The sequence below is a fragment of the Sorex araneus genome, chromosome 4, assembly GCF_027595985.1.
Source record: "Sorex araneus isolate mSorAra2 chromosome 4, mSorAra2.pri, whole genome shotgun sequence".
NCBI lineage: Eukaryota > Metazoa > Chordata > Mammalia > Eulipotyphla > Soricidae > Sorex > Sorex araneus.
In genome coordinates, this window is record NC_073305.1 from 15,209,678 (window position 1) to 15,234,963 (window position 25,286).

The 25,286-nt window shown below is 50.7% G+C and overlaps 1 protein-coding gene across 1 annotated transcript in view; it reads right to left on the reverse strand.

Annotated features, from left to right (window-relative positions):
- The window catches only part of SH3BP5 (SH3 domain binding protein 5), a 74,956-nt gene that overhangs the window by 36,396 nt on the left and 13,274 nt on the right, over positions 1–25,286 (reverse strand). The window contains exon 3 of the mRNA XM_055134764.1: positions 3,731–3,859. Within this exon, the coding sequence (XP_054990739.1) occupies positions 3,731–3,859 (129 nt within the window). The remainder of the gene's footprint in view (positions 1–3,730; positions 3,860–25,286) is intronic.

The following is a 25,286-nucleotide window of genomic DNA, read 5'->3' on the forward strand; positions in this document are numbered from 1 at the left end:
TGACCATCAGGAACATCATTTCACATTCATTTCTGATGGGCAGCTACGACTTCTCCTGGTCCCACGACTTTACAGTCCTGTCATCGCAGTGGAAGGCTACGCTCTGGGCGAGGCTCCCACTCTGAATCTGGCTACACTGTCTGGCCCCTGGAGGCACGGACATGGGCTGAGAGTGATCAGGTCACCACACAGGATGCAACTCTCAGTTCAAAACACAAGAGCCACATAGAGCTTCCACTGGACCCAGGACCCCACTTCGTGGCACCCACCCCCAGAGCACAAGGACACCCAAAAAGATGCACACTTGTGTCCACTGCAATGCCCAGTACAATACCCAGAAACAGAAAACAAATGACCCAAACATCCACGCAGATGAACAGGTAGAGAAGCCATGTCTCTAACATGAAATCACGCAGTTTGCTGCAAACTGGGGTGGAACTGGAAGGCATCGTGTGAAATAAGTCAGAAGACAAATACCAGGTGTTTTTACTCACCTGTGCTATAGAGAGAAATAATAAAGGAATAGGTACATAAGTCTTACAATGAGAGACATTACTGGTGCCCGTTCAAACAAATTGATGAGCAACGGGATGACAGTGACAGGTACTTCTGAATGACAATAACCCTTGGCTTTGAATTACAAGACTCAGGATGACCAAATCAGGGGCAGAGAGCATCAGGAGAGGATACGGTGGACCAGAACATTAGAGCATCAGTGGAAGGCCTTGGGCACTTTGCCAGTGACAAAATGTAAAGATCAGAAAAGCTGGGGCCACAGCAATAGTAGAGCAGGCAGGGGGCTTGCCTTGCATGTGGCTGACCCTTATTTAATCCCCAGAGCCCCACAGGGTCCCCCAAGACTGAGGGTACAGCCAGGAGTACTGTACAGCATAGCATACACACACCATAAGAAAAAAAAGCAAGAAAAAATCATAAATGCTAATACTGTTGTAAGCATGTACCTGAACTATATCTTAATTTTAGTAAATAAAAGCCAAGAGACAGACATAGAACACTACAGAACATACACATTCTTCTTTTAAAAATTTTTTGGTCTATTTTCTCCATTTTAAGTGACAAAATGTTTGCTTGGGGGTTTTGTTGTTGTTGTTTTTGTTTTTTTGGGTCATACCTGGCGGTGTACAGGGGTTACTCCTGGCTCTGCACTCAGGAATTACTCCTGGCAGTGCTCAGGGGACCATATGGGATGCTGGGAATCGAACCTGGGTCACACTCAGGAATTACTCCTGGCTGTGCTGAGGGACCATATAGGATGCTGGGAACCAAACCCGGGTCGGCCATGTGCAAGGCAAATGCCCTCCCCACTGTGCTCTCGCTCCAGCCCCCGACAAAATGTTTTTAATGAAGCCCCAGCCTAATCTGGTGAGGACTTCTGCTATCATACCTGTTATATCTCATCTACTCGTATCTGAGCTAGGCCTAATGAGAAACCCATCCTGCGTCCGTCCCCGTCCCCTGCCTGTCCCTGTCCCATGGACCAGGAACCAGTGGCCCACAAACATGTCCTCGGCGATGATGTTCGGAAGGTGTCACGCAGCGACCATCCCTGCTCTGCGTGGCGTGTAAACATCGAGAGGAAGGGGAGCAGAGCAGAGCTGGAAAACAGGAAGCCCCGCCGGGCAGCAGCTGGCACGGCCCCGGCCCCCTTCCTCAGGAAGGACAGAGAGGCCAGTGCACAAACAGGCCCGGCCCTGGCCCACACCCAGAGGGCCCACCGTGCTCGGGATCAGGCCCAGCACCACCCCGTGCACATTCCTTCCACTTCCCCCGCTACAGCCCCACCAAGCCTCCTGGGGTGCAGGGGCAGGGCTGGCTCCAAGCCTTCTCCACCTTCCTTCCGGCCCCACCTGCAAGAAAGCATGATTTAGGGGGCGCACTTGCAGACACAAGGCACATACGCTTCTCCTAACATGCAAGGGATCTGCCGGCTCGGAGTGAGTCATCCCTCACACCGGAGTCTATCTGATTAGTCCTGATGACTCAGTGGCCGTCCACGAGACTCGGTAATTGTCATAATCACTGTCCTCCTGACCAGCCTGCTCGCTGGCCGAGAGGGGAGAGGAAGCAGTGATACTGCCCACCACTCCTGCCCACAAGTCCCTTCAAAGAGGATTCGGGGTGCAGAAGACAGAGTGGTGTGAAGTCCACTGTATAGGTGTTCACACCCCACTTACTGGATTTGAATGGACGCCCACCCCAAAGAAGCTGGATCCGCCAGTGGTGATCCCGTGCTTCCATTTAGCCAGCCACACGGCAGGGGTGAAACTGGGAGACGGGAGCAATGGAGAGGGAACGCTTGGAATGCCAAGGGAGGGCCTGGGGGAAACCTGTGCCCTGACGGCGTGCCAACCTCATTACCCGATCACTGCTCTGTTGATCCCTTTGTTCCACGTTGGAACCCCCTGGCATTGCGGGCAGGGTGATGAACCAAACAGACCCAATTCCCTGTCCTTGAGGGGGGCTTCGCTGATGTAAACAGTAACAAGGCAGACGGCGAGGGGCACGCTTGGGAGAAGCAGCAAACACAGACCACACACAGTAACGGCGGGTATGGCCCGCACCTCGCACAAAACAAACGAAATAAGTCCATGTGCAGGGGAGGTAAGAGGGCACAGGATTTCTTCTCCCTGGAAATCCAGAAGCCCCGGTGGGGTGCAGAGGGAGGAGGGACAGGAGCGGCCCCAAGGGGTCCCTGCAGACAGGGACTGGTTCTGTGCCGCTGGACAGCCCGGCTCGCAGGCCAGGGAAGGGGGAAGGACTCCAGGCTGCCGTTCTTGCCAGGAATAGAAGCCTGGTGCACTGCGGCCCGAGAGCCCGGTTCGGGGGTCAGGCTGGGAAACCCAGTGGCATAGCCAGGATCCCGGGGACCTGCCAAAGCAGCACAGGCAGCTGGGAGACAGGGAGAGAGGCCTAGAAACCGAGCAGATGGGGGTCGGCTCAAGTCCCTAACCCTGGGCGCCCCCACTTCTCAGTTCCCCGGGGTTCAGCCCACATCAGCTCCCCAGCTGCACGCTCGTACACGCAGATACTGTCGCTTACATGCGTCTTCTCCTCTGTCCCCTCCACTCACAGAGCCTGACCCAACAGCACACACGGGCCTGCGGTGGCACAGATGCTTTGCAGACGCACCCACGGAGAGCCCCTAACCCGCACAGCAGGCACCAGAAGTCTTGGGGGGGGGGGGCTTTTTTGTCCTTCCAGGTCATGAGGTCTTGCTGGGGAGGGGACAGAAGTGGCACCCGGCATCCCATCGGAGGCCATCAGAGGTGGCAGGCTCTGAACGTGGAGCCCTTCTCTCCACCCTGCCCCAGCCAGGCCAAGGTTCTCCTTGCCTGATGCCCCCCGATTCCTCGGCTGCCGCTGGGGGCTCCCAGGACACAGAGCGGAGGTGGCAGGGGAAGCCAATGGCCAAACGCTCCCAGCCCAGCTGAGAGGATGCACAGGAAGGAGCCAGACAGGCTGTGGTGAGCAGGGGAGGCGGCGGCAGCAGCCCAGCTGCCAGGGGAGGACACCGGGTGGCCCCGTGCACAGGCCACCCCCTCCCTTCTGTGCAGGGTCAGAACAGAAACGAAGGCGGCTGTGGGGACAGGGAGACACGAGGCCCACTTCCCACGCAGCTAAGCACAGAGTGAGACACACGCCCCCAACCCAGAGGGAGGGGGTCGCCAAGGCAGGGGACCGTGCCGGGAGGGGCAGGGGGGACACTTACCTGCCGTGCCACCCTCCGTGCCTCCCAGTAGGGCTTCGAGTCCTCCACGGCCTTGCCGATTCTCTTCAACAGTTCGTCCAGCTTCAACGTGGCCTCCACCAGCACGGAGCGGAACTTTTGCCGTGCATCCTGCAGCGGGGGGACAGAGGGAGCAAGCGCTCAGGCTCCAAGGGAAGCCGGTCCCGGCCCACCTCGGCCACCCAGGGCCACCCAGCAGGGCCTCCACCCGGCCTGCCAGCCCCACCAGTGGAACTTTCTGTGATGCTCATGGGTTCTCCTAACTGCTCCATCTGCTGTGGTGGTCGTAAGCCACACAAGGCCACGGGGCACCTGCCACTGGCTGGTGTGACATGGAATACATTTCTAAGACACCCGACTTTAAGGAAATACATTAAAGCTGTAGGCGGCTAGAGGCAGGCGCTAGCACAGGCCTTAAGGTGTGTGCCTTGCACACAGCAGACACTGGATGAATGCCCAGCGCCACCCGATCCTTCCCGCATTGCTAGGGACAGTCTTGGAGGCTCCCGAGCACTGTTTTCAGCCAGTGGCTACTCATTCAAAGTCTCTGCCTTGGGGGACCATGGTCACGCCAGCCCCCACGACCCACAGCTTCAGTTCAGTGTGACGGACCCTGGGCTGACCTACGGCATCTCGTTCCCACCTCTGGCGGGGAAGGCAGGCCCCGGGAGCCCATTCCTGAAAGTCAAGGTCATATATGAAGAATCTGGAGGTCACAGGGCCCAGCAATGGGGCAGCCGCCCAGCGAGGCAGGGGCCCGTAAAGAGACTTCCCAGAACAGTTCCCGAAGAATCTGAAGCCATCTGAGGTGTCTGGCGGCAGGTGCTGGGGGGAGGGGAATGACAGAGCCACACTCGGCCGGGAGGGAAGTGCAGCCTGTCTGCAAGAGATGCGCAGAAGGGACACAGCTACCCGGGAACAGCCACTCGCATCTTGGGTCTTGCTAAGAATTTGGGAGGAAGAACAAGGAATCGACTTGAGCGCGGCCAGCATAACCGGCAGAGTGAAACCAAGAAACCACACCCAGGGCTGAAGCCACAGTAGGGCGGGCAGAGCGCCTGGCGCTGGCCTTGCATGCGGCTGACCGGGTTGGAGCTTAAGCATCCCACCAGCAGTGACCCCTGAGCTCAGAAGGAAGACCTGAGCACCACTGGATGTGGCCCAAATTCTGAAAGTAAGAAACCAGACACCTTGAGGCCTTGGGAAAACAATTTCAAAGAAGCGAAACCCCAGACCTAGAAAGTCAGACCGGAGGGCCGGCCGGGCGTCCCTCCCCTCTCCTGTCCCTGCCAGCACTTGGCACGTACGCTGTCAACTCTGCAGGCGTACGTGTGCATGGCAGTCACGAGGCCTGTCTCGGAAAGGGGAAATAAATTCAGAAGGAGGAACAACTCACACGCCCAGCCTCGGGGCTTCCCCTGAGACCAAACGCCCCCGCCCACTGGGAAAACCCAGAGGGCCTGCCTCAGGGTGACTGCCTACAGGAAGGTCTAAACACCAAACGGAGCCGACGGCCCTGGGTGGGGTGAAGGAGGCTCTGGTCTCGTCTCAGGCCTTCGGCCTACTGGCTGGGTTTGGTGGCAAGGCCAGCCAGCCCTCCAGGGGCAGGAGGGACAGAACTGTGAGTAGGACACTTGCTTAGCATGTGGTCAGCCCAGGTCAATCCCCTTATATGATCCCCGGAGCACCGCCAGGAGTGATTCCCGAGTGCAGAGCCGGGAGTAACCCCTGAGCATCACCAGGTGTGCGCGCGCCCCCCCCCTCAACAAAACAACAAAAGACAATGCTAGCATTGTAGCCCACAAGACGGGGTCTCTGCCTTCCACTGGGGTCTCCCTGATCCCGAACGCGACTCCATTCAGACACCAACCCCTCCCCCAGTCCCGAATCACTACCATCTCGGCTCTCTAGCCTAGGAGCCCAAGCCACCGTCACCTGCTTCAGCTTCTGATGAGTGACAAGACCGAGCTCGCCCTCTGGAGCAAGTGCCACATACACACTGGCCTGCAGGGACCAGTACAGCCCCTCTGAGCTTCCTTCCCACGTGACTTCTGTGAATGTGGGGGGACTGGAGGGGGGAGGCATGTGGCCTGAAGCTGGGAATTGAAAAGAGGAATGAAACAAAACAAACAGATCCTGGCTAAAGCTCTTTTTCGTAAGCCCACGTCTAGCTAACTCTCCAAGAGTCACTTCTAGGATCTATCATTACTTTGCATTTCACAACGGGGAGGCAGGATGGAGAATGCAGAATAGGAAACATCTACCAGGTCCCGGGGTGCTAGCAGGGAGGTGGGGTTAACAGAGACCCCGAAATCCTGCAACTAAACTCCCCATGTGGAGGGGACTGACATGCTAGATGGAGGACCCACAGCACCGTGTAGCTGGTGTTTTGTACATGCACTCACATGCGTGACCAGTTCCTTGACGTCATGGGCCTGGTGGTGGAGCAACCCTGGTTTTGCCCACATCCAGACCACAGAAAGGTGGAACCAGAAAGACAGTACAGTGGGTAGGGCACTTGCCCTGCACCGAGGTTTGATCCCCGACACCCCATAATGGGCCCCCAGCCCCGCCAGGAGTGGTCCCTGAGCACAGAGTCAGGAGTAAGCCCTGAGAAATGCCAGGTATAAACACACACACACACACACACACACACACACACACACCCTGAAAAGAAACAAAAAAAGGACTCAGAGGGCCAGATGGTCAACATGTGACCCACGGAGGCCACAGCAAGAACGGGGCCTCGAGCCAGTGGCCAACAAGGCTTACTGGTCCCTTTGGCTCATGTGTTGCTTTCGTTTCTCAAGAAAATCCTCTTTGGAGGCGGGAGCGATAGCACAGCGGGAAGGGTGTTTGCCTTGCACATGGCCGACCCGGGTTCGGTGCCCAGCATCCCATAGGGTCCCCCGAGCACCACCAGGAGTAATTCCTGAGTGCATGAGCCAGGAGTAACCCCTGTGCATCGCTAGGTGTGACCCAAAATGCAAAAAAAAAAAAAAACTTTTTTAGGTTTTTCTCTACACCCAAATCATTTCCCCTCCCCTCTCCCCCTTCCCCTTGCCCTCCCCCTCCCCCTCCCCCTCTCCTTCTCCCTCTTTCCCACCAGCCCCCGGTGATTCCAGCATGACCAGATCTGTGCTGGGCACCGGTGTCAAGAACCCACTGGCCCCGCCTTGAGGGAGAGAGAGCAGGGAGGAAGGACGATGCGCACACTGGCGACCAACCGCCCGCGCCACGCGTTGGAAACGCTCTATTCAGCAGCTGGCATGGCCACCCACAGGCACGCTGAGTCAGTGCCAGGGCTGCCATCGGAGTTTTACAAACAAAGGCCCAACAGGTCATCCACCTGAGATCACAGCGCCGGGAAACGCAGAGGCGAGACTCAACTCCCGCAGGAAGGGCGATGGCGTGTGACCAGTGCGAAGACACACACACACAGAAAGGCCACCAGAGAGAGTGGCCGGAACCGGCCGGCCTTTCAGGCTGAGAACTAGTCAGGGTGCCATGGCCGTGAGGGCGGGGGCGGGAGCGAGGGCACAGACACTCGAACTTGGCCCTCCAAGGGGGACACACGGGGGAGTTTTTCCAGGATAAATCTCAACTCTCTCCCCCTGCCCCCTTCGGCAGAAATGCGTGTTCTCCCACCACAACATAATTCTGCTGAAAAAAAAGGGATTGTGAGGTTGGGAGAGGGGGCGGAAGAAGACTAACCACACCACGCTTCTTCTCGGTGGGATGCTGGAAAGCCAGGAAGCAGAGAAGACAGTTCAGAGGTCAGGGGAGGATGACCAGCGTGCACAGAGACTCAAGTGTGGTCCTTAGCACTGTGTGACTCACCAGTGTGGCCAGGGTGGCCTGGTGACCCCTGGCACCGCCGAGTCGGAGCACTGCCTCACCACTGGGTCTGAGCATTGGACAGTGCTCAGAGTACCATCAGGTGGGATCCCCAGGGCCTCTTGAGCACTGCTTGGGCACAGCCCCCCAAAAACCAGAAAGCAGTTACACAAAGCTATTTATATTTCGACGGGCTAGAGTGATGGTACAACGGGTGAGGTGCTTGCGTCGCATTGCCTGACCTGGGTGTGATCCCCGGCGTCCCATATGGTCCCCCAAGCAGGAACAGTTCCTGAGTATAGAGGTAGGGGTAAGCCCTAAGCACTGCCGAGGCCCGAAAATAAAGCACAACAACAAAACAAGTCCCCAGAGCAACAGAAACCAAATCAATCAGTCGTGGTTCCAGATGCCTATTTTGAACCAAAATATAATCAAGGCATGTTGTTGGGTTTTTTTTTAATAAATTATAACATTTTTTAAATCTCACAGTAGTATGTTAGTCATGTGACATTCAAACCACTGATTCAGGGGCTGGAGAAGTTGTATGGGGGTTCGGGCAGCTTTCTGCATATGGCTGACTCCAGTTTAATCCCTGGTGTTGCAATTCTGTCCCCTGAGCACCATCAGGAGTGAAACCTGAACACAGAGCCAGGAGCAACCCCTGAGCATTTGCCAAACCAAAATATTATCTTTTCAAATCACTGTAGCACTTAGTCGTCCCGTTGTTCATCGATTTGCTCAAACAAGCACCAGTAACGTCTCCATTGTGAGACTTGTTGTTACTGTTTTTGGCATATCGAATATGCCACAGGTAGCTTGCCAGGCTCTGCCGTGTGGGTGGGATACTCTCGGTAGCTTGCCGGGCTCTCCGAGAGGGACGGAGGAATCAAACCCGGGTCAGCCGGGCACAAGGCAAACGCCCTACCCACTGTGCTATGGCTCCAGTCCAAATAGTTCCATAATTTACAATGTATTTGTGAACATTTATACAATTTGGAAGCACAAAAATAAATAGCTAATCAGCTAAGGTATATTAAAGTGATGTACAGATAGAAAATTTATGGGATGTGAGGATGGGATACAAGAGACAACGCAAGGCAGGACTTTTTTTTTCTTCTACTTTTCACTTGTGGTAAAGTATTTCAGTGGGCTTTGAAGCAGGTGGGACCTGCTGCAAATTGGGATTTACCAAAGAGTGAAGAGGCTAGCCCAGCAATTCTGATAAACAGATTTGGTGACCAAGGGCCTGTGACCATCAAGGGGTATTAAATTTAAGAGAATTGAGCTGGCGTCAGCATCTTTATAAGTGGGCTGTTTCCGGGGACAATGATGTGTGCCTGGCCAACGCTTATCACGCCCATTCACCCGAACAAACTGCAAGCAGAGAGCAAAGCCAGTGTTCTCTCTGAGGAGAGAAGGAGAGCCCAGCTTTTTCACTCCTCCACCAGGGACCACAGCCACTAGAGGAATAATTTCCTACAAATATTGGGGTGTGGGAAATCAAAATCTTTTCTCCGTGTCTGACATAAGAGCTGCCCCAAATTTTCTTGGCTCTCAGTCTGATCTGAGAAGTGATCCCATAACCCAAAGCCTGGTCCATCAGATACGGTTCCTTGTAATCTCAATGACCATTGTAAACCAACAAAAACTTGATTCTGAAACTACTAGAAAGAGGAACTCTGTTTATTTTTGCAGTGCTACAGGTCAAAGTCAAAGCCTCACATCTGTGAAAAATAAACCTTCCTCCACTGAAATGGCTGAAAGGACAGAATGAAAGTGCAGACCAGAGGCAGCCACCATGGCACCATAAGGAAAGGTCTGGCTGAGAGGGATGGAGAACAGAAGGAAAGAGAGAATGAGACAGGGAGCAAGAGAGGTAGTCCTGCAACACCTTGAGCTTCTGGGCCTAGCATGCTCCACAGTTTATCTACCACACTTCTCCAGAGTCAGAACAGTGCTCCCTCCCCTCAGGTCACCATGGTTCTTCAAAATTTGCTTCTTGCCTAGCTATGATTATATTCTTGTCCTGTGCAACTGAATTCTCCCTTTTTAAAAAATTTTTTTTAAATTAAAGTGTTAAGGAAATTATATTCAGGAAGCTAAAGAGTCCATTTCAGAGTCCACTTCCAGCAAGCACTGGCATTAAGTATAGTTTCTGCCCCTGACAAGAAAGAAGGGTTTGCATAGAGCAGAGACTATGCAAAAGCTCTCGGCATCACCCACTTAAAGCTCTTCTTCAGATCCTCCTGACGGTCTGTGTATAACACTGAAGTCAGCTTCCATCTGTCAAACTGGTGCTTCTTGCCTTATTTCCTAGTTTGAGAAAAGACTTGACCACATGACCGTGATTCTTTTGTCTGGCTCCCTTATGTACTCCATCCCCCTACACACACACACACACACACACACACACACACACACACACACACACACACACACACACACCATGTGATCAGGTGTTCAGAAGTACACACTCGCCCCAGGAGAGCTGGCAGTTCTCTCCCCTGCAGAACAACAAGCCACGCGCTGCCGCAGCTGTTAGCAGCTGTTTCGATCAGCACTTGCAGGAGTTCTAAAGGGCTCTCAGCCCACAGAAGCTTCAGATCTGATCTTCAACTCTGAAAACAGTGCCCCATCCATTAGATGACTCACACGGGGGACAAGTCATGCAGGCACAGAAGCGCTGAGGGTGGCACGGTTGCCCGGCCGGAATGTGTCAGTGTGTCAGGAAGACAGCCCCATGAAAACTCTGGGGTGCCCTCGGGCAGTGAGGCGAGCCCAGTGCCTGCCCTGCCGGGGCCCCGGCAGCCACGCCCACACGCCACTGCTGCCGCCACGCCGACAGCCCCCGGCCTAACTCCACGGAGAATCCCTGCAGGGACACCAAACCCTGTAACTCCCAGGGACCCCAGTGCTGGGCTTCCAACTCTGGGGTCTTCTTGCGGTAGGCTCTGGCAGCCTCCTCCCGTCCCCCCGCCCCCGACTTCAGAAGGTCTGGCAGCCTTGCCCACCTCTCACAACTGCCACCCACCAGCCCTGCTCTGCAGATTCACGACCTAACCCTCCAAGGACATGCAGGCCAAGCTGCTGAGACTCACGGACACACCAGTCCCCCCGCCAGTTGAAAGTTCTGGAGCACCCTTGGGTGGGGACGGGGAAGCCGCGTCCCCCCCACTCTGCCAAGCCCTGACGGCTGCACGCACACCTCGCTACTGTCACTGGGCAAATGGCCCAACTCCACGACTTCACCAAAAATCTCTGCAGAGTCATCCCGGGCTCTACAGCCTCTCAAGTGTCTGGACCAGGTAGCACAGCTGCATCTGTGGGACACCGCCAGATTCCACGGTACCGAAATTCCAGTCGGAGTGCACCACAGTCGATGAGCAAGTCAGGTAGACGTCAACTGAACCCAAGAAGCAAAAAAAAAACCACTAACACAAGAGGCTCAACGAGCAATAAACAGCCTAGTAAATCCTCGGCCATAGACTTGATAACCCCACAGTGGGATACAATAATTTTCACACATTTTCTTTTACTGAAATATGTTCGATAATTTCTTTAGACATCTGACTGCATCAAGTGATAGGAGACAAATTATTGTGTGCCTGCTAAGGGGGGCTGGGGTGGTGACTGAGAAAATAGGGACAGTGGTGGAGGGAAGGTCACTCAGGCGGTGAGGGCGGTGTTGAAGCATCCAAGACCTGCAACAACTGTATTATGAACAACTTTGTAAACCATGGTGTTTAAATAAGGTTTTTTTTTTAAAAAAAATACAGCCCAATCAGAAAACCCCCAGGTAAGGCAAACCCAGAGGCACCCTCGGAAAGGGCCTGCCAAGTTGTGTGCAGAGACTATGCCACCTTTCAGGCCAATTGGCCCACTAATTTATGCCTCTGTGCTCTTGCCTGTAAGTAGAGAAAAATGGCCTTTCCCCCTAGCCATGGCATCCACCAAAAGCACAAGTGAAATTAAGACAGAACATCTATAGCACTGTAGCACTGTCATCCTGTTGTTCATCGATTTGCTCGAGCGGGCACCAGTAACATCTCCATTGTAAGACTTGTTGGTACTGTTTTTGGCATATTGAATATGCCACGGGGAGCTTGCCAGGCTCTGCTGTGTGGGCAAGATACTCTCAGTAACTTGCCGGGCTCTCCGAGAGGGGCGGAGGAACTGAACCCGGGTCGGCCGTGTGCAAGGCAAATGCCCTAACCGCTGTGCTACCACTCCAGTCCAAGATGGAACCTCAGTTTTTGAAAATAACTTCCCTGCAAATGAAAAGATGACAACAAGCATTACAGGATTCTTTCATGGTGTCATTCATAAATACAGACTTTTGTCATGTAACAGGATCTGCTCTCAGAACCCTGTAAGATCAGCTTGACAAGAATGACCTGGATAGGGCCAGCGTGATAATGCAGTGAGGAGGGCGTGTGCCTTGCACATGGTCAGCCAGCCAGGGTTCAATCCCTGGCATCCCATATTATCCCTGGAGTACCACCTGGAGCCATTCCTGAGTGCAGAGCCGGGAGTAACTCCTAAGCAACACTGAGTGAGGCCCAAAACACAAAACAACAACAACAACAAAAGAATGATCACAAGGGACCAATGTTTATCCCGGACTCTCGGTAAGAGAAGGGAAGTGCTCATTCTGGCTGAGGTCATGCTACAGGACTCACACTTCCAGCATAGGCTCAGGCTTCCAAGTCTGAGTCTCACTGATCAAGGGCTCTCAAGATGCGGTCCAGAGGCCTCGGGGTGGGGAGGGTCCCAGTGGCCTCTCCAGGAAGTGTGCCAGCTCCAAACTATTTGCCTTTTCACATTCCTTCTCCCATGAGTGTTCAGAGGCATTTTCAGAGACTCCTTGATAGCGGCCTCACAAGAGAAGGCAGGAAGAAGCAGCTGTGAGAGCCCCGTTCTATTAAGCCAGACATGAGAGTCGTACAAAGCAAAACAGCACTCTCTTGCCTTGAATTTACAGGGGAGTGGAGAGGTGAGGAAAACAATTTTTTCCCCTAAAACAGATTATGCTGCCATGTGTAACAGGTTTCTCATCTTTTCATTTCTAATGAAGTGTTTAAGTGTTTTCAACTTCCGAGTTGCCTTTTCTAACAAGGCCAATATTGATGGCTACAGCCCGCCTACACTCCACCTCTCTGGCCCTCGATGATTTCAAGGGCATAAAGAAATCTGAGGTCAAAGGCTTCCTCAGGCCTCCCTGCTCACACAGGTCACACCCCCACCTCTCAGGCCCGCCCCTCGATGACCCTTCTGACAGCAAGACTGTGTGTTCTCAGGAATTGGCACAGTGACTACTCCTGAGAAGGAAGGTTAGCCCTTCCGAACTGTCCAGCTACTCTGTCTTCACAGCACAGTTCAGCACATCTCTTTATTCACTAGAACTAGGATGGTGCTGTGCCTTTTAGCATGAACATTCTAGAGTATGAAAGGTACGACCAGAGACATTCTGACTGGGGGCCAGAGTGATAGCAGAGTGTGTAGGGTGTTTGCCTTGCAAGCAGCCAAGTGAGATTTGATCCTCAGGACCAGGAGAGATCCTGAGTGAAGAGCCAGGAGTAAGTCCTAAATATGGCTTACTGCTGGAGAAAAGAAAGAAGAAAGAAAGAAAGAAAGAAAGAAAGAAAGAAAGAAAGAAAGAAAGAAAGAAAGAAAGAAAGAAAGAAAGAAAGAAAGAAAGAAAGAAAGAAAGAAAGAAAGGAAGGAAGGAAGGAAGGAAGGAAGGAAGGAAAAGAGAGAGAAAGAGAGAAAGAAAAGAAAGAAAGAAAGAAAGAAAGAAAGAAAGAAAGAAAGAAAGAAAGAAAGAAAGAGAAAGAAAGAAAGGAGGGAGGGAGAGAGAAAAAGAAAGAAAAGAAAGAAAGAAAGAAAGAAAGAAAGAAAGAAAGAAAGAAAGAAAGAAAGAAAGAAAGAAAGAAAGAAAGAAAGAAAGAAAGAAAGGCCTAAAACATTTACAAGTATACTAGAAATCATTTTTCCAACCCAGCCAACCTACCCTTGACGAGCACTTGTCACTACTAAAACACATACACACAAACCACTTTAATTTGTGCTAGATGAAAAGGGAGCAAGTGCTCTTCAGTGTCCTGTGACAGAACTTTCTACAGTGACAGAACTTCCTACAATTGTGAAAATGTATCAATTCATACAGAGACCAACTGGCCGAAAGTGACTAACTTAACACTTGAAACAGGACAAGCAGGAGGAGAGAAGGAGGAGGAGGAGGAAGAGGAGGAGGAGGAGGAGGAGGAGCAGGAGGAGGAGGAGGAGGAGGAGGAGGAGGAGGAGCAGGAGGAGGAGGAGGAGGAGGAGGAGGAGGAAATTCATTAAAATTTTCACTGGAGGGGGATGGAGAGATGGCCCAGGAGTTAAGGCACTGCCTTGCATAGGTCTGACCCAGGCTTGGTCCCTGGCTCTGCATATGGCCCCCCAAGTGGCTCCAGAAATGATCCCTAAGCAGACTGAGCGCCACGGGGTGTAAGCCAAAGCCCCTCCCCAAAACACTTATCATTGAAATAACCATTGGCAGCTAATGGCTGCCAAACTGGTAACCAAAATTCAGAAAATACACTGAGGAAAATATAGGCAGAGCATTCCAAGATGAGAACCTCAAAGGTGTTTTCAATGACACGATGTCACCGGGAAAGGCAACAGAAACAAAAAATAAGCAAATGGCACAATATCAAATCAGAAAGTTTCTACATGGCAAAAGAAATACTGAAAGATATCCAACTGAATGGGACAAAATATTTGTACTGAACCCATCAGATAAAGGGTTAATATCTAAAATATATGAAGAACTCAGTTTTTTTTAATGCAAAAACCCTATCAAAAAATGGGAAGAGGAAAATGAACATTTTGCCAAGGAAGACAGATTGATGGACAACAAATAAATTTAAAAAGTGCTCATCCATCACCTATTATCAGGGAAATCCAAATCAAGATGACAAGGAGATATCTTACACCAGTGAGAATGGCACATACAAAAAAAAAAAACTCAGAAAAATTTGTGTTGGTAGGGATGTGGTGAGAAAGGAACTCACACCCAGTGCTGGTGGGAATATTGTCTGGAAAACATTCTCAGAAATGTAAGAACACAGCTGTCATATGACCCAGCAATTACATTTCTATCTACCCCCAGGACACAAAGACATTCATCCAAAAGGACATATGAATATTATTATCCACCACAGTGCTTTGCATAATAACTAGGATATGGAATCAATCTAGGCTGAGTGGATAATGAAGTGGATAATGAGTGTATAATGGAGGTGTGGTACCAAGACATGATGGAATACTATGCAGCTGCAAGGAAATGATGAAACCATGCAGTTCACTGCAACTTGGATGGAACTGGAGGATATCCTATGAAGTAAAGTCATAAGAAGGACATGTATCAATGATCTGACTTATTTGTGGTATACGGAGTAGTAGGATGACGGAATACAAGGTATCAAAAGGGGAGATTCCTGTGTTATCCTTGATCCTAGATTACAGAAATGAGAAGAACAGAGAAGAAAATAAATTGAGGAGGAAAGTAAGAAGAAGTGGACAGGAGGTATTAGAAGTGTGAGATCTAGGGGCTGGAGCAATAGCACAGCAGGTAGGGCATTTGCCTTGCATGCGGCCGACCCAGGTTCGAATCCCAGCATCCCATATGGTCCCCAGTAGTAATTCCTGAGTGAAGAGCCAGGAGTAACCCCTGTGCATCACCAGGTGTGACCCAAAAAGAAAAAAAAAAGAAGTGTGAGGTCTATAGATACGGAGCTACATATGCCACAGAGCCAACACTGAAAACAGGAGATCAAAAGGACAACAACCCAAATGCCTGTCAAGGAGGCACGCTAAGAGGGTGGGGGGGAACCTGGGGTCATTAGTTGGACAGAAGTTGGCACTAGTAATGCGACTGGTTTTGGAACATTGTGTGCCTGAAACCTAACTATGAATAACTTTGTAAATCACAGCACGTACTTTAATAAAAAAAAAAACTAAATTTAAAAACTAAACATTTAAATTTAATTAAATCTTTAAAGGGAAATGGAGGAAAAAAGGATCCTCTTTTCTCAGGGAGGAGGAAAGCTGCAGAGACCAGAGGAGGGAGAAGAGAGATAGTGAGAAAGAAGCCAAGGAGAGGATGGGAGAGGCCGCAGAGGGGGCTTGGGGAGATGGTCGGGATTCCTGAAACTCCGCCAAGGCTTTTTTGGCGTATGACTGGGGTTGCTGTTAGTAATTATACGGGGACAAAAGGCACCAATCCAGACTGTCAGGGCAAAATGGATGTGTGGTCTCCACATGCTCAAGGCTCCAACACTTCTCTCCCTTGGGTTCCAGGAAAGACTCCTAGAACCTCTCGGAAAATCCTTTCTTTCTCTAAAGTGGCTGCGGGGCAGAGCCTAGGGTCGAACCCCAGCTGGGGCCAGGCCCAAGCTCCAGACTCAGGGCAGGCTTGACGTGGCTCCTCAGCTCCAGTGACAAAGCCAGTTCTTATCTCCTCCTTCCTCTTCCATCCTCGATCTAAAGCGCCAAGAAGTCCCCTCCACTGAGAAGGAACAGACACAGTAAGCAAAGACGGTGGCCAACATGGCTTCCACCAGCCAGTTTCACTCTCCCAGGGGAACAAAGGTCTTGGAACGTTATTAGGTGTAAGCGAACCATGCTTCTCTTAGACAGTAGGCACTGCAATTCAGATTTGTCCAAAAAAAAGGCCAAACAAACAGGTGCACCCCTAGTCCCATATCCCAGGAAATGGCAGGCCACTGTAGCAGGCCATGTGGCCATGTCAAGACCCCACAGCCTACGGGGGGACCGCAACCTGGACACAGAGTTAAGACAGTTGGCAGGACTAAGAATGAGAACAAGGTGCCTTGGGGCAGGCGGCGGGGCGGGGGGTGGGGGGGGAGGCATGAGGACACACACACTCACACACTCACACTTAATTTAAAATAATTTCAGTGGAGAAATGAGTAAAATGCACAAGAGACAACATCAAACTAAATACATTTGACACATTTCAGCACGCATTCCCAAAACACGATGCTCTTTTATATAACCAGACAACAGTGACGAGAATCATCAAACTAACGTGGATGCGGTGTTATTCGTCAGGTGATAAACTGCCTTCAAGCTGTATCGACTCTCCCGACCCAGGAGTCACACTTTACACTTTAGTTGACACCTTGCTCTCAGTTCCTCTAACCTGCGAGTGTCTTTGCCCTTCATGGCCTTTATTCATAACCTTCACATGTGTAGATCACAAGACAGGGATTTTGTCTGAGAGACAGTACTGAGGGTGAGGCACCTGCCTTGCATGCGGCCAACCAAGCTTCAATCCCCAGCACCCCATACAGTCTCCTGAGCACCACCAGGAGTATTCCTGATTGCACAGCCAGAAGGAACCCCTGAACATCGCAGGGTGTGGCTCCCAAACAGAAACAAACAAAAGAAATAGATTTGGGGGAAAGGAACATGGTGCCTGGTTTCAATTCCAAGGGCAACAGAAACACTGTAGCACTGTAGCACTGTCTTCCCATTTTTCATCGATTTGCTTGAGCAGGCACCAGTAACGTCTCCATTGTGAACATGTTGTTACTGTTTTTGGCATATCGAATACAACACGGGTAGCTTGCCAGGCCCTGCTTGTCAATCTCTACTATGCGAGTGGGATACTCTTGGTAGCTTGCTGGGCTCTCTGAGAGGAACAGAGGAATCAAACCCAGGTTGGCCGCATGCAAGGCAAACGCCTTACCAACTGTGCTATCGCTCCATTCCAACAGAAAACAAAACAAAACAAAAAAACATTTTTTCCCCCCAAGCATAGGACCTGTAATGAAGGTGGCATACACTCGAGGCATGAGCTCTAAGGTTTCTTTTTAAATATTGAGTCGGGGGCTGGAGCAATAGCACAGTGGGTAGGGCATTTGCCTTGCACGTGGCCAACCTGGGTTCAATCCCCGGCATCCCATATGGTCCTCTGAGCACCACCAGGAGTAATTCCTGAGTGCAGAGCCAGGAGTAATTCCTGTGCATCACCAGGTATGACCCAAAAAGCAAAAACAAAACCCCCAAAAAATAAAATAAAATAAAATACTAAGTCAGTTCTTTGGTAAAATGTCTGTCAACCTAGTAGAGATTCACTTTAAAGTCTTTTTTTTTTTTTTTTCAGTAGCACCTAAGCATGAGACACAAATGGAATTTGACCAACTAAATAAAATTTAAATAGCCCAAGGTCCAAAGTGTGTTTCACAAGAGGAAAAATATCCATTAAGTCCACTTCTGGGCAGGGGTCAGTCCAAGAGGTGAGAGGCCCTGGAGGAAGAGCTGAAGTTATCTCACACATGCTCACGAGCACGCACAAGCACACATACACACACACACACACAAACACACACAAACACACACAGACCTCCAACACAGGACCCAATGCTTTATCATTTATAGTCAGGAACACGTGTTTTTAAGCCCATAGGGTTCTTTATGCAAGAGGAAGCCGAACGGCTCCAAACCACAGCACTTAACTCAGTTCAACTACAAACTGATCTCTTTCCAGATTTACTCCAAGAGGCTGAACATATTTTCCTCAGCTTCAACACCCATTTTTTTTTTTCTCAAAAGACAAAAATCTTGCCTTTGGCAACAACACGGATGGACCTGGAGGGAATTATGCTAAGTGACATCAGTATTTCCCTCGAATGTGGAAAATAAAGAAACAGAGCAAACACACCCGAAGAGCCCCTGGATTCTGCCAACAGAATGCAGGCTACCAGTGGGGGAGGGGGGGCAGGCTGAGGTGAGTGGGATGGGGGAGGGGGCCGGTGGCCAATGCATGTGGCAACGAGGCCTTCGGTGACGTGTACACAGATGCCAAGGTGTAAAAGCTGGACAGGAGAAACGGATACAACGCCCTAAGCCTATTGTTACCCCAAATAAACATGCACAGGTCAAAAACTCACAAATGCTCCGCGAGGTGGATTACATAACTGATAACGCGTGTTTATCAGGGGTCGCGTTTCAACCACCACCCCGGCTGTTACGCAACACGGGTTCTTTTTATAATTAACTCGGGTCCTAGCATCAGGACAGCATGGTAAGGTCACGGCCCCGTCTTGGAAAGCTCCCGAGTTCCAGGCACAGCCCGGGAGGAAGCCAGCCGCCCTCTCCGCCCCCACCGCATTCCAGGCGAGCGCAGGCAAGCGCCGTCTGCTCCCGCTGCCTCTCCCATCCTGCCCTCCCTCGACAGGCAGCGAGGGGAAGGCGGAGAGCACAAAACAACCTGAATCAAACCCCACCGCTCTAGCTTTAGAGGCGTGGGAGCACTGAGCAGAAGGCAACCGAGAAGCGAGAAAAGCAGCAGCTTCCCGGGGTAGAACTGGGGTGGCAGGGAATGAAAAGGAGATCTTGCATCTTCTCTTGAAATGCACCTGGAACTTTTTGTTTGTTTGTTGTTGAGGGGCAGGGGAGGGGGGGGTGGCACACACAGCAATGCTCAGGGCTCACTTCTGGCTCTGCACCCAAGAGGTCACTCCTGGTGGGGCCTGGTGGGGCTCAGGGAACCATACGGGACGCTGAAGGTTGCACCCACGCTGGCTGCGTGCAAGGCTAGCACTTCACCTGCTCTACTAGCGTTCCAAAACCACGTGCAAACGCAGTAGAGGGGGAATGTCTAGGTACCCCTTGGGCGGGGGGGGGGGGGGGGGGGGGTGGGGGGAGGGGTTAGGGAGGACAGAAAAGGAAAGAAATCGAGGGGGGAAGGAAGAAAATGAGAAAGGGGAGTAGTGGGAGACAGTGGTCAGGGGCCTCAATGATACTGGTATTGCCGGGGAGTGGTAGAGCCGCTGATACAAACCACAGACTCAACAACACTAAAGACAACAAACTACAACCACCACACTTTAAAATGTGCCTGTCGAGATGGCAGGCTGGGCAGGGCAGGAGGGAGCGTGAGACTGGTGGGTGGAAGTCGGCACTGGTTGGTGGGATCTGTTCTAGAACATTATATGCCTAAAACTCAATAATCAATAACTTGGTAAATCATGGTTCTTTAATGAAAAAAATATTTTTTTAAATAAAAACATCTATGGGCAAACATTGCTTCGATAAAAACAAAACCTAAGATCTACTGCGGCACAGACCGACCACGGGTTTTGGTACTTCTATCACCGAGACTCGAGGGTGACTTGCGACTCATTCCGTAGGAGAGCAAAGAAAAATCAAAAGCCCACACAACATCAGGGCTAGAAAACATCACCCTGTCATCTGATTTAGATGCTGCCAGTGCCCAGAGAAGGGACGCACAGCCTCAGAACGTCAGGTTCCCCTCCCCACGATGCGAACGTCCAGGCAAAGAGGGAAAACCTGATTCCTCGAGTGCTACGCCTGCATTCTTCCCTCTCACCGGCCCTGGAACATGCATCTCCACTCTCACAAGCACCTGTGTCACACTGAGCGGCGAGGGCCTCAGACTCATTATTATCAAACCATGGCTCCTCTAGCATTTGCCCCGCTACACGGAAGGAGACTCAACTTTCCCACGCCCCATCTCATCTGCATTAGGAACAACGACCAAGCAGTGTGCACACGACTTACCACATCATAAGCTTCCGATGGTGATGTCTGTGTAGGTTACGCAATAAATAGCAAAGGGTAGGAAAGAAGGAACCATTGAATATGATTTGCGAAGTGTCATTTGTTCCAGTCATTTGACAAACCTGGCCTTATTCAATCCTTCACAGTCCCAGCAAGTGAAGTGTAGCCCTTCTCGTTTCAGAGTGAAGGAGATAAAAATACAGGCAGAACAGCGGGTAGGGCATTTGCCTTGCACGAGGCCGACTGGGGTTCGATTCCCAGAATCCCATATGGTCCCCGAGCACTGCCAGGGGTGATTCCTGAGTGCATGAGCCAGGAGTTACCCCTAAGCATCGCCAGGTGTGACCCAAAAAGCAAAAAGTTAAAAGAAATTTAAAATAAAATACAGGCAGAGAGGGGCAAGCTATAAAATAACAACAGTGCTTCGAAACTCCCAGGTACACTGGTCTTCCAGCTGAAATTTCTGGGGCCTACTGGGAGCGGGGACGGGCAACCTCCCCAACCCAACCCGTACTGCCAGAAGCCCCAACAGGCTCACCTGTATCCCTGCATGTACACAGCCCGGCTGCTCAGCTTCACGCCAAGGCCAAGCCGATAAAACTCACAGGAACCCCAAAGCTCTGAGGCCTCTTCCGTAGAGGGCCAGGCTTCATCTCAATTCTACTCATCCTGGAGCCCCAAAAACGTGTGACTATATATGCCGTCACACAACACTTCCAAATTCCACAATGCTGACAGCCCACGAGGGGTACAGCAAATGAGATGGAAAAGTAGCATAGAAGCCTACTAAGCTCAGTAAGGGGAAATAACTCAGAAGATTCAACTAGCAACAAACAGCTCAGTAAATTCTCAATGACTATGATAACACCGCTGTGAGATATAACAATTTTCACAGATTCTCTTTTACTGAACTTTCATAAATTATGTGTGTAATTTCACTTACTATTCTGTTGGAACAAGCAATATGAAATAAATTATTTTGTGCCAGGTCTGGAGCGACAGCACAGCAAGTAGGGCATTTGCCTTGCACGCAGCTGATCCGGGTTCGATTCCTCTGCCCCTCTCGGAGAGCCCAGCAAGTTACAGAGAGTTATCTCACCCTCACGGCGGAGTCTGGCAAGCTACCCATGGCATATTCGATATGCCAAAAACAGTAACAACAAGTCTCACAATGGAGACATTACTGGTGCCTGCTCGAGTAAATCGATGACCAACAGGATGACAGCGATACAGTGACAGTGATTTTGTGCCAGCTAAGAGGGCAGGCTTGGGGGTGGGAAGTAGGAAGGGAAGGTCACACTGAGTGATGGCATTGGTGTTGAACACTGAATGCCGGAGAAAACTGTATTATGAACAACTTTGTAAACCACGGTGTTTAGAGTTAGAGAAATTTTCAAAAAGTCCTTGCCAAGACTGCAGAGTTTAAGAGGCAGCTTCAAACCCAGCTCTCCTGAACCCCCATCTCCATCCTATCAGAGGCTGGGTAGTTTGAGTTTCTTGGCTCCAACACAAGCCTTCTTCCTGCCATTTTGAGCCAGCATTTCATATTATAATAGTGTGAATTGTTTCGTGAGGTTCCAGCTTGGGGAGGAGATCTAGTTTCTAGCAAATGCAAATGACGATACCAGGATTCTATCTCCCGGGGGAAACTGCTAGCAAACCCAGTAGCAGGGAATGAAAGCAACACGTTAGCAGCTGCAGAACCTTTCCCTGGAGTGAATAAAACACGTGCCCAGCTATCATATTTTTGGCTGGAGGCGTCACTCATTTTTCCTAAAGAGGCTTTACCACCCCAGTCTCCCTTCTCTCAGACAAAAGGCTGGAGAAATGGACGGAGTGAGCGGCAAGCAGACTCGCAGAAGACTCCCAGCTGCTTTCACAGTTACTGGGTTAAGGAACACACAAGCGTGCCAAAGTCCTTGCTCTGCTGGTGGGTTTGCCATCGTGAAATGTGGCTGCTTTCAGGAGTGAATGAGCACGGCCGGGGCCAGGAGACGGCAGGCAGCTCAGGGGTCAGAGCACATGCTTAGCACATGCAAGACCCTAGATTCAACCTCCAGTACCACATGGGCCCCTCAGCACTGTCAGGTATGGGGCCTCTGGTGGCCCCCTGACCCACTGGCCCAGTGGCCAACTATGGCCAGAACTAGCCCGTCTCTTTCGGATGTCACCCCCCCCCCGCCATCATCACCAAAATAAAGAAAATGCAAGTTCTGAGGCCTCAAAACATGTCACCACGAAGAGTATGGTGGTTCTAAAACTGTGGTTCAAAATTCTGTGGTTCTGGGGTTGGAGCAATAGCATAGCGGGTAGGGCGTTTGCCTTGCACACGGCCGACCCAGGTTCAAATCCCAGCATCCCATATGGTCCCCCGAGCACCGCCAGGAGTGATTCCTGAGTGCATGAGCCAGGAATAACCCCTGTGCATCGTCGGGTGTGACCCCAAAAACAAACAAACAAAAAAAGACAAAATTCTGTGGTTCTGTCTTCCCTGTACCCCCTATACAACACACACTCCTCTCTCTTTCTCTCTCTCTCTGTATGTCTCTGTCTGTATGTCTCTCTGTGTGTCTCTGTGTCTCTGTCTGTCTCTCTTTCTCTCTCTGTGTCTCTCTGTGTCTGTCTGTCTCTCTGTGTGTCTCTGTGTCTGTGTCTCTGTCTGTCTCTCCCCCCTCTCTCGAGTCTCTCACCTACTCTTGAATTAGGGGGGCTGGGGGGACTCAGAACTACTTGGGACCAAAGAATACAATAAAAATATGCTCAGGAATTTCTCCGGCACAAGTGTCCCACCAGCTATCTTGGGGTGCCCACTGTGGGGCGCACCAGGCCCCAGAGGAGGTCAGCGGGCCTGAGGCCACCATGCTGGGGGCCAGCAGTCTGGCTGGCATCTCGGGATGAGCTTCCAGTCAGAAACCAGTGTCCATGACCCTCCTCAGATGACCAACTCAGTCAAGTCTTCAGATGTCACAGTTCCTCCTGATTACAACCACGAGACACCCCCCGACACACACACACACACACACACACACACACACACACACACACACACACTCTCCCTTCTGCCCTCAGGTGACAACTGTCTGACTAGGCCCTCTCCACAGTCTTGACCCACAAACTGTGGCTAAAATAACACAGTTGCTCAAAGCTATGCAATTCTAGGGTGACTTGTTAGGTAGAAATAGTAACCAAACTGATAAGACCAAATGATGCCGCCCCTCAACCCCCAATGTGTTGCCTCTGCGGGGGGAGGAAGAAAAAAAAAGCCCAAACCTGAGAGATGCCAACATTCTATGACTTCACAGTGACCAAAATAGAAAAAGATTCACTTTCCCTTTCTGGCAACGGAAGGACAGGGAAGACAACGAAATCCATTCATAGTTCTTTGGTTGCGTTGATGCCAGGCAGCAGAGTTTATACCAAGAGGGCTTGGTTGTGGCTCTATTTCCTCTCACTGTCTCCCCAACGCAATGTCTTTCTTTTTTTTTTTGTTAAATTTATTTTATTTTATTTTTAAAAAAAATTTTTTATTAGTCTATTTTTAATTAGAGTCATCATGAGGGTACAGTTACAGATCCATACATCTTTGTGCTCATGTTTCCCCCATACAAAGTTCGATAACCCATCCCTTTACCAGTGCCCATTCTCCACCACCAGTAAACCCAACATCCCTCCCCCCCTCCCCAGTCCCGTCTCCCCCCACCCCACCCTGCCACTATGGCAGGGAATTCCCTTTTGTTCTCTCTCTCTGATTAGGTGTTGTGGTTCAACGCAATGTCTTTCTATCTAAGCATATATAGCTATTGCTTAGGTTATCCAGCAAAGTAAATTGGCAAGTATAGAATTAAAAACACACAAACAAACAAACAAACTTGCCATCTTCCTCTAAGGAAATGCAAGCAGCTGATACTCTGAACTCTTAAGAACTGCTTCACAAATGGCCGTAAGACCCCTGGTTAAATATGCTGCAGAGAAGTGAAAGCGTCCATATTATTAAAAGCATCTATGTGTTTATCTGCCTCAACATCTAGCCTATGCCACAGGCCGATCAAGCAACTCTCCAAGAGGAGGGCTGGGCAAAGATAACTGGGATGTCTGCCAAGGGATGAGATTCAATAGATGCTTAATTCATCCAGCCAAAACACACAAGGAAACACAACAGCTCAATAGTACTAAAAGGCTGCAGTCCCCAGGGGGCCGAAGAGACAGCAACAGGCCCAGCAAGCCCCACACCTGTCTTCTTTAGAACTGCGGGAACGTGAACACCTCAGAATCAGAGGGCAGCTATCTTAGGTCATTTGGGGGGTGCGGTCATGTCAGCAGAGACAAGTCGGCTGTACTACCACAGCAGGCACCCGCTCTGCCAGCAAGGGCTCCAGAGGAGGGCCCATAAAAGTTTCAGTGTTGTCTTATCTTGTTGCTTTTTCCATGGGGGTAAAAAATAAAAAAAATGATGACAGCTCTGAGTTTACTGCAACAGAATCCACTTCTGCGTTGTAGAGGTTGTAGAGCTATTTCTATGCTAGCCGGGTTGGCTACAGAGCAAAAGAGACTCCATGTACCCACTACAGTCTTCATCCTTTTAGAAGTGATGTTAGTACTCACATAAATACAGTAGTTAAACCTGAACATCTAGTCTTGGTGTTTGGAATGTTAATAGTGTCATTATCACTGGGTGGTTTTGTTTTGGGGTTGTTTTTTTTTTAGAATTTTCTACATGAGGATTTCGTGGCTATTGATGTTGATAAGCCTCAGATTAATTGATGGCTCTTTGCTTTCTTCCATGAGTGACACAAGGAGCATGCCACAATCGGGTGATTCATCACACAAGCCCACCAACATTGGGGGTGACCTACAACAAGGCAGGATCTACTGATCTGAACACTCCCCACCCCCCTTCCCACCCCCAGGCAGCCTTCCTCACAGTTCCTAAAATTCTTTCCTTAGAAATTCATTTATTTGACTCAAAGACACTTTTTCTTTTTGGGTCCAACCTGGTGATGCTCAGGGGTTCCTCCTGGCTCTACACTCAGGAATTACTCCTGGCGATGCTCAAGGGGACCACATGGGAGCCAGGGATTGAACTTGGGTTGGTTGCACTCAAGGC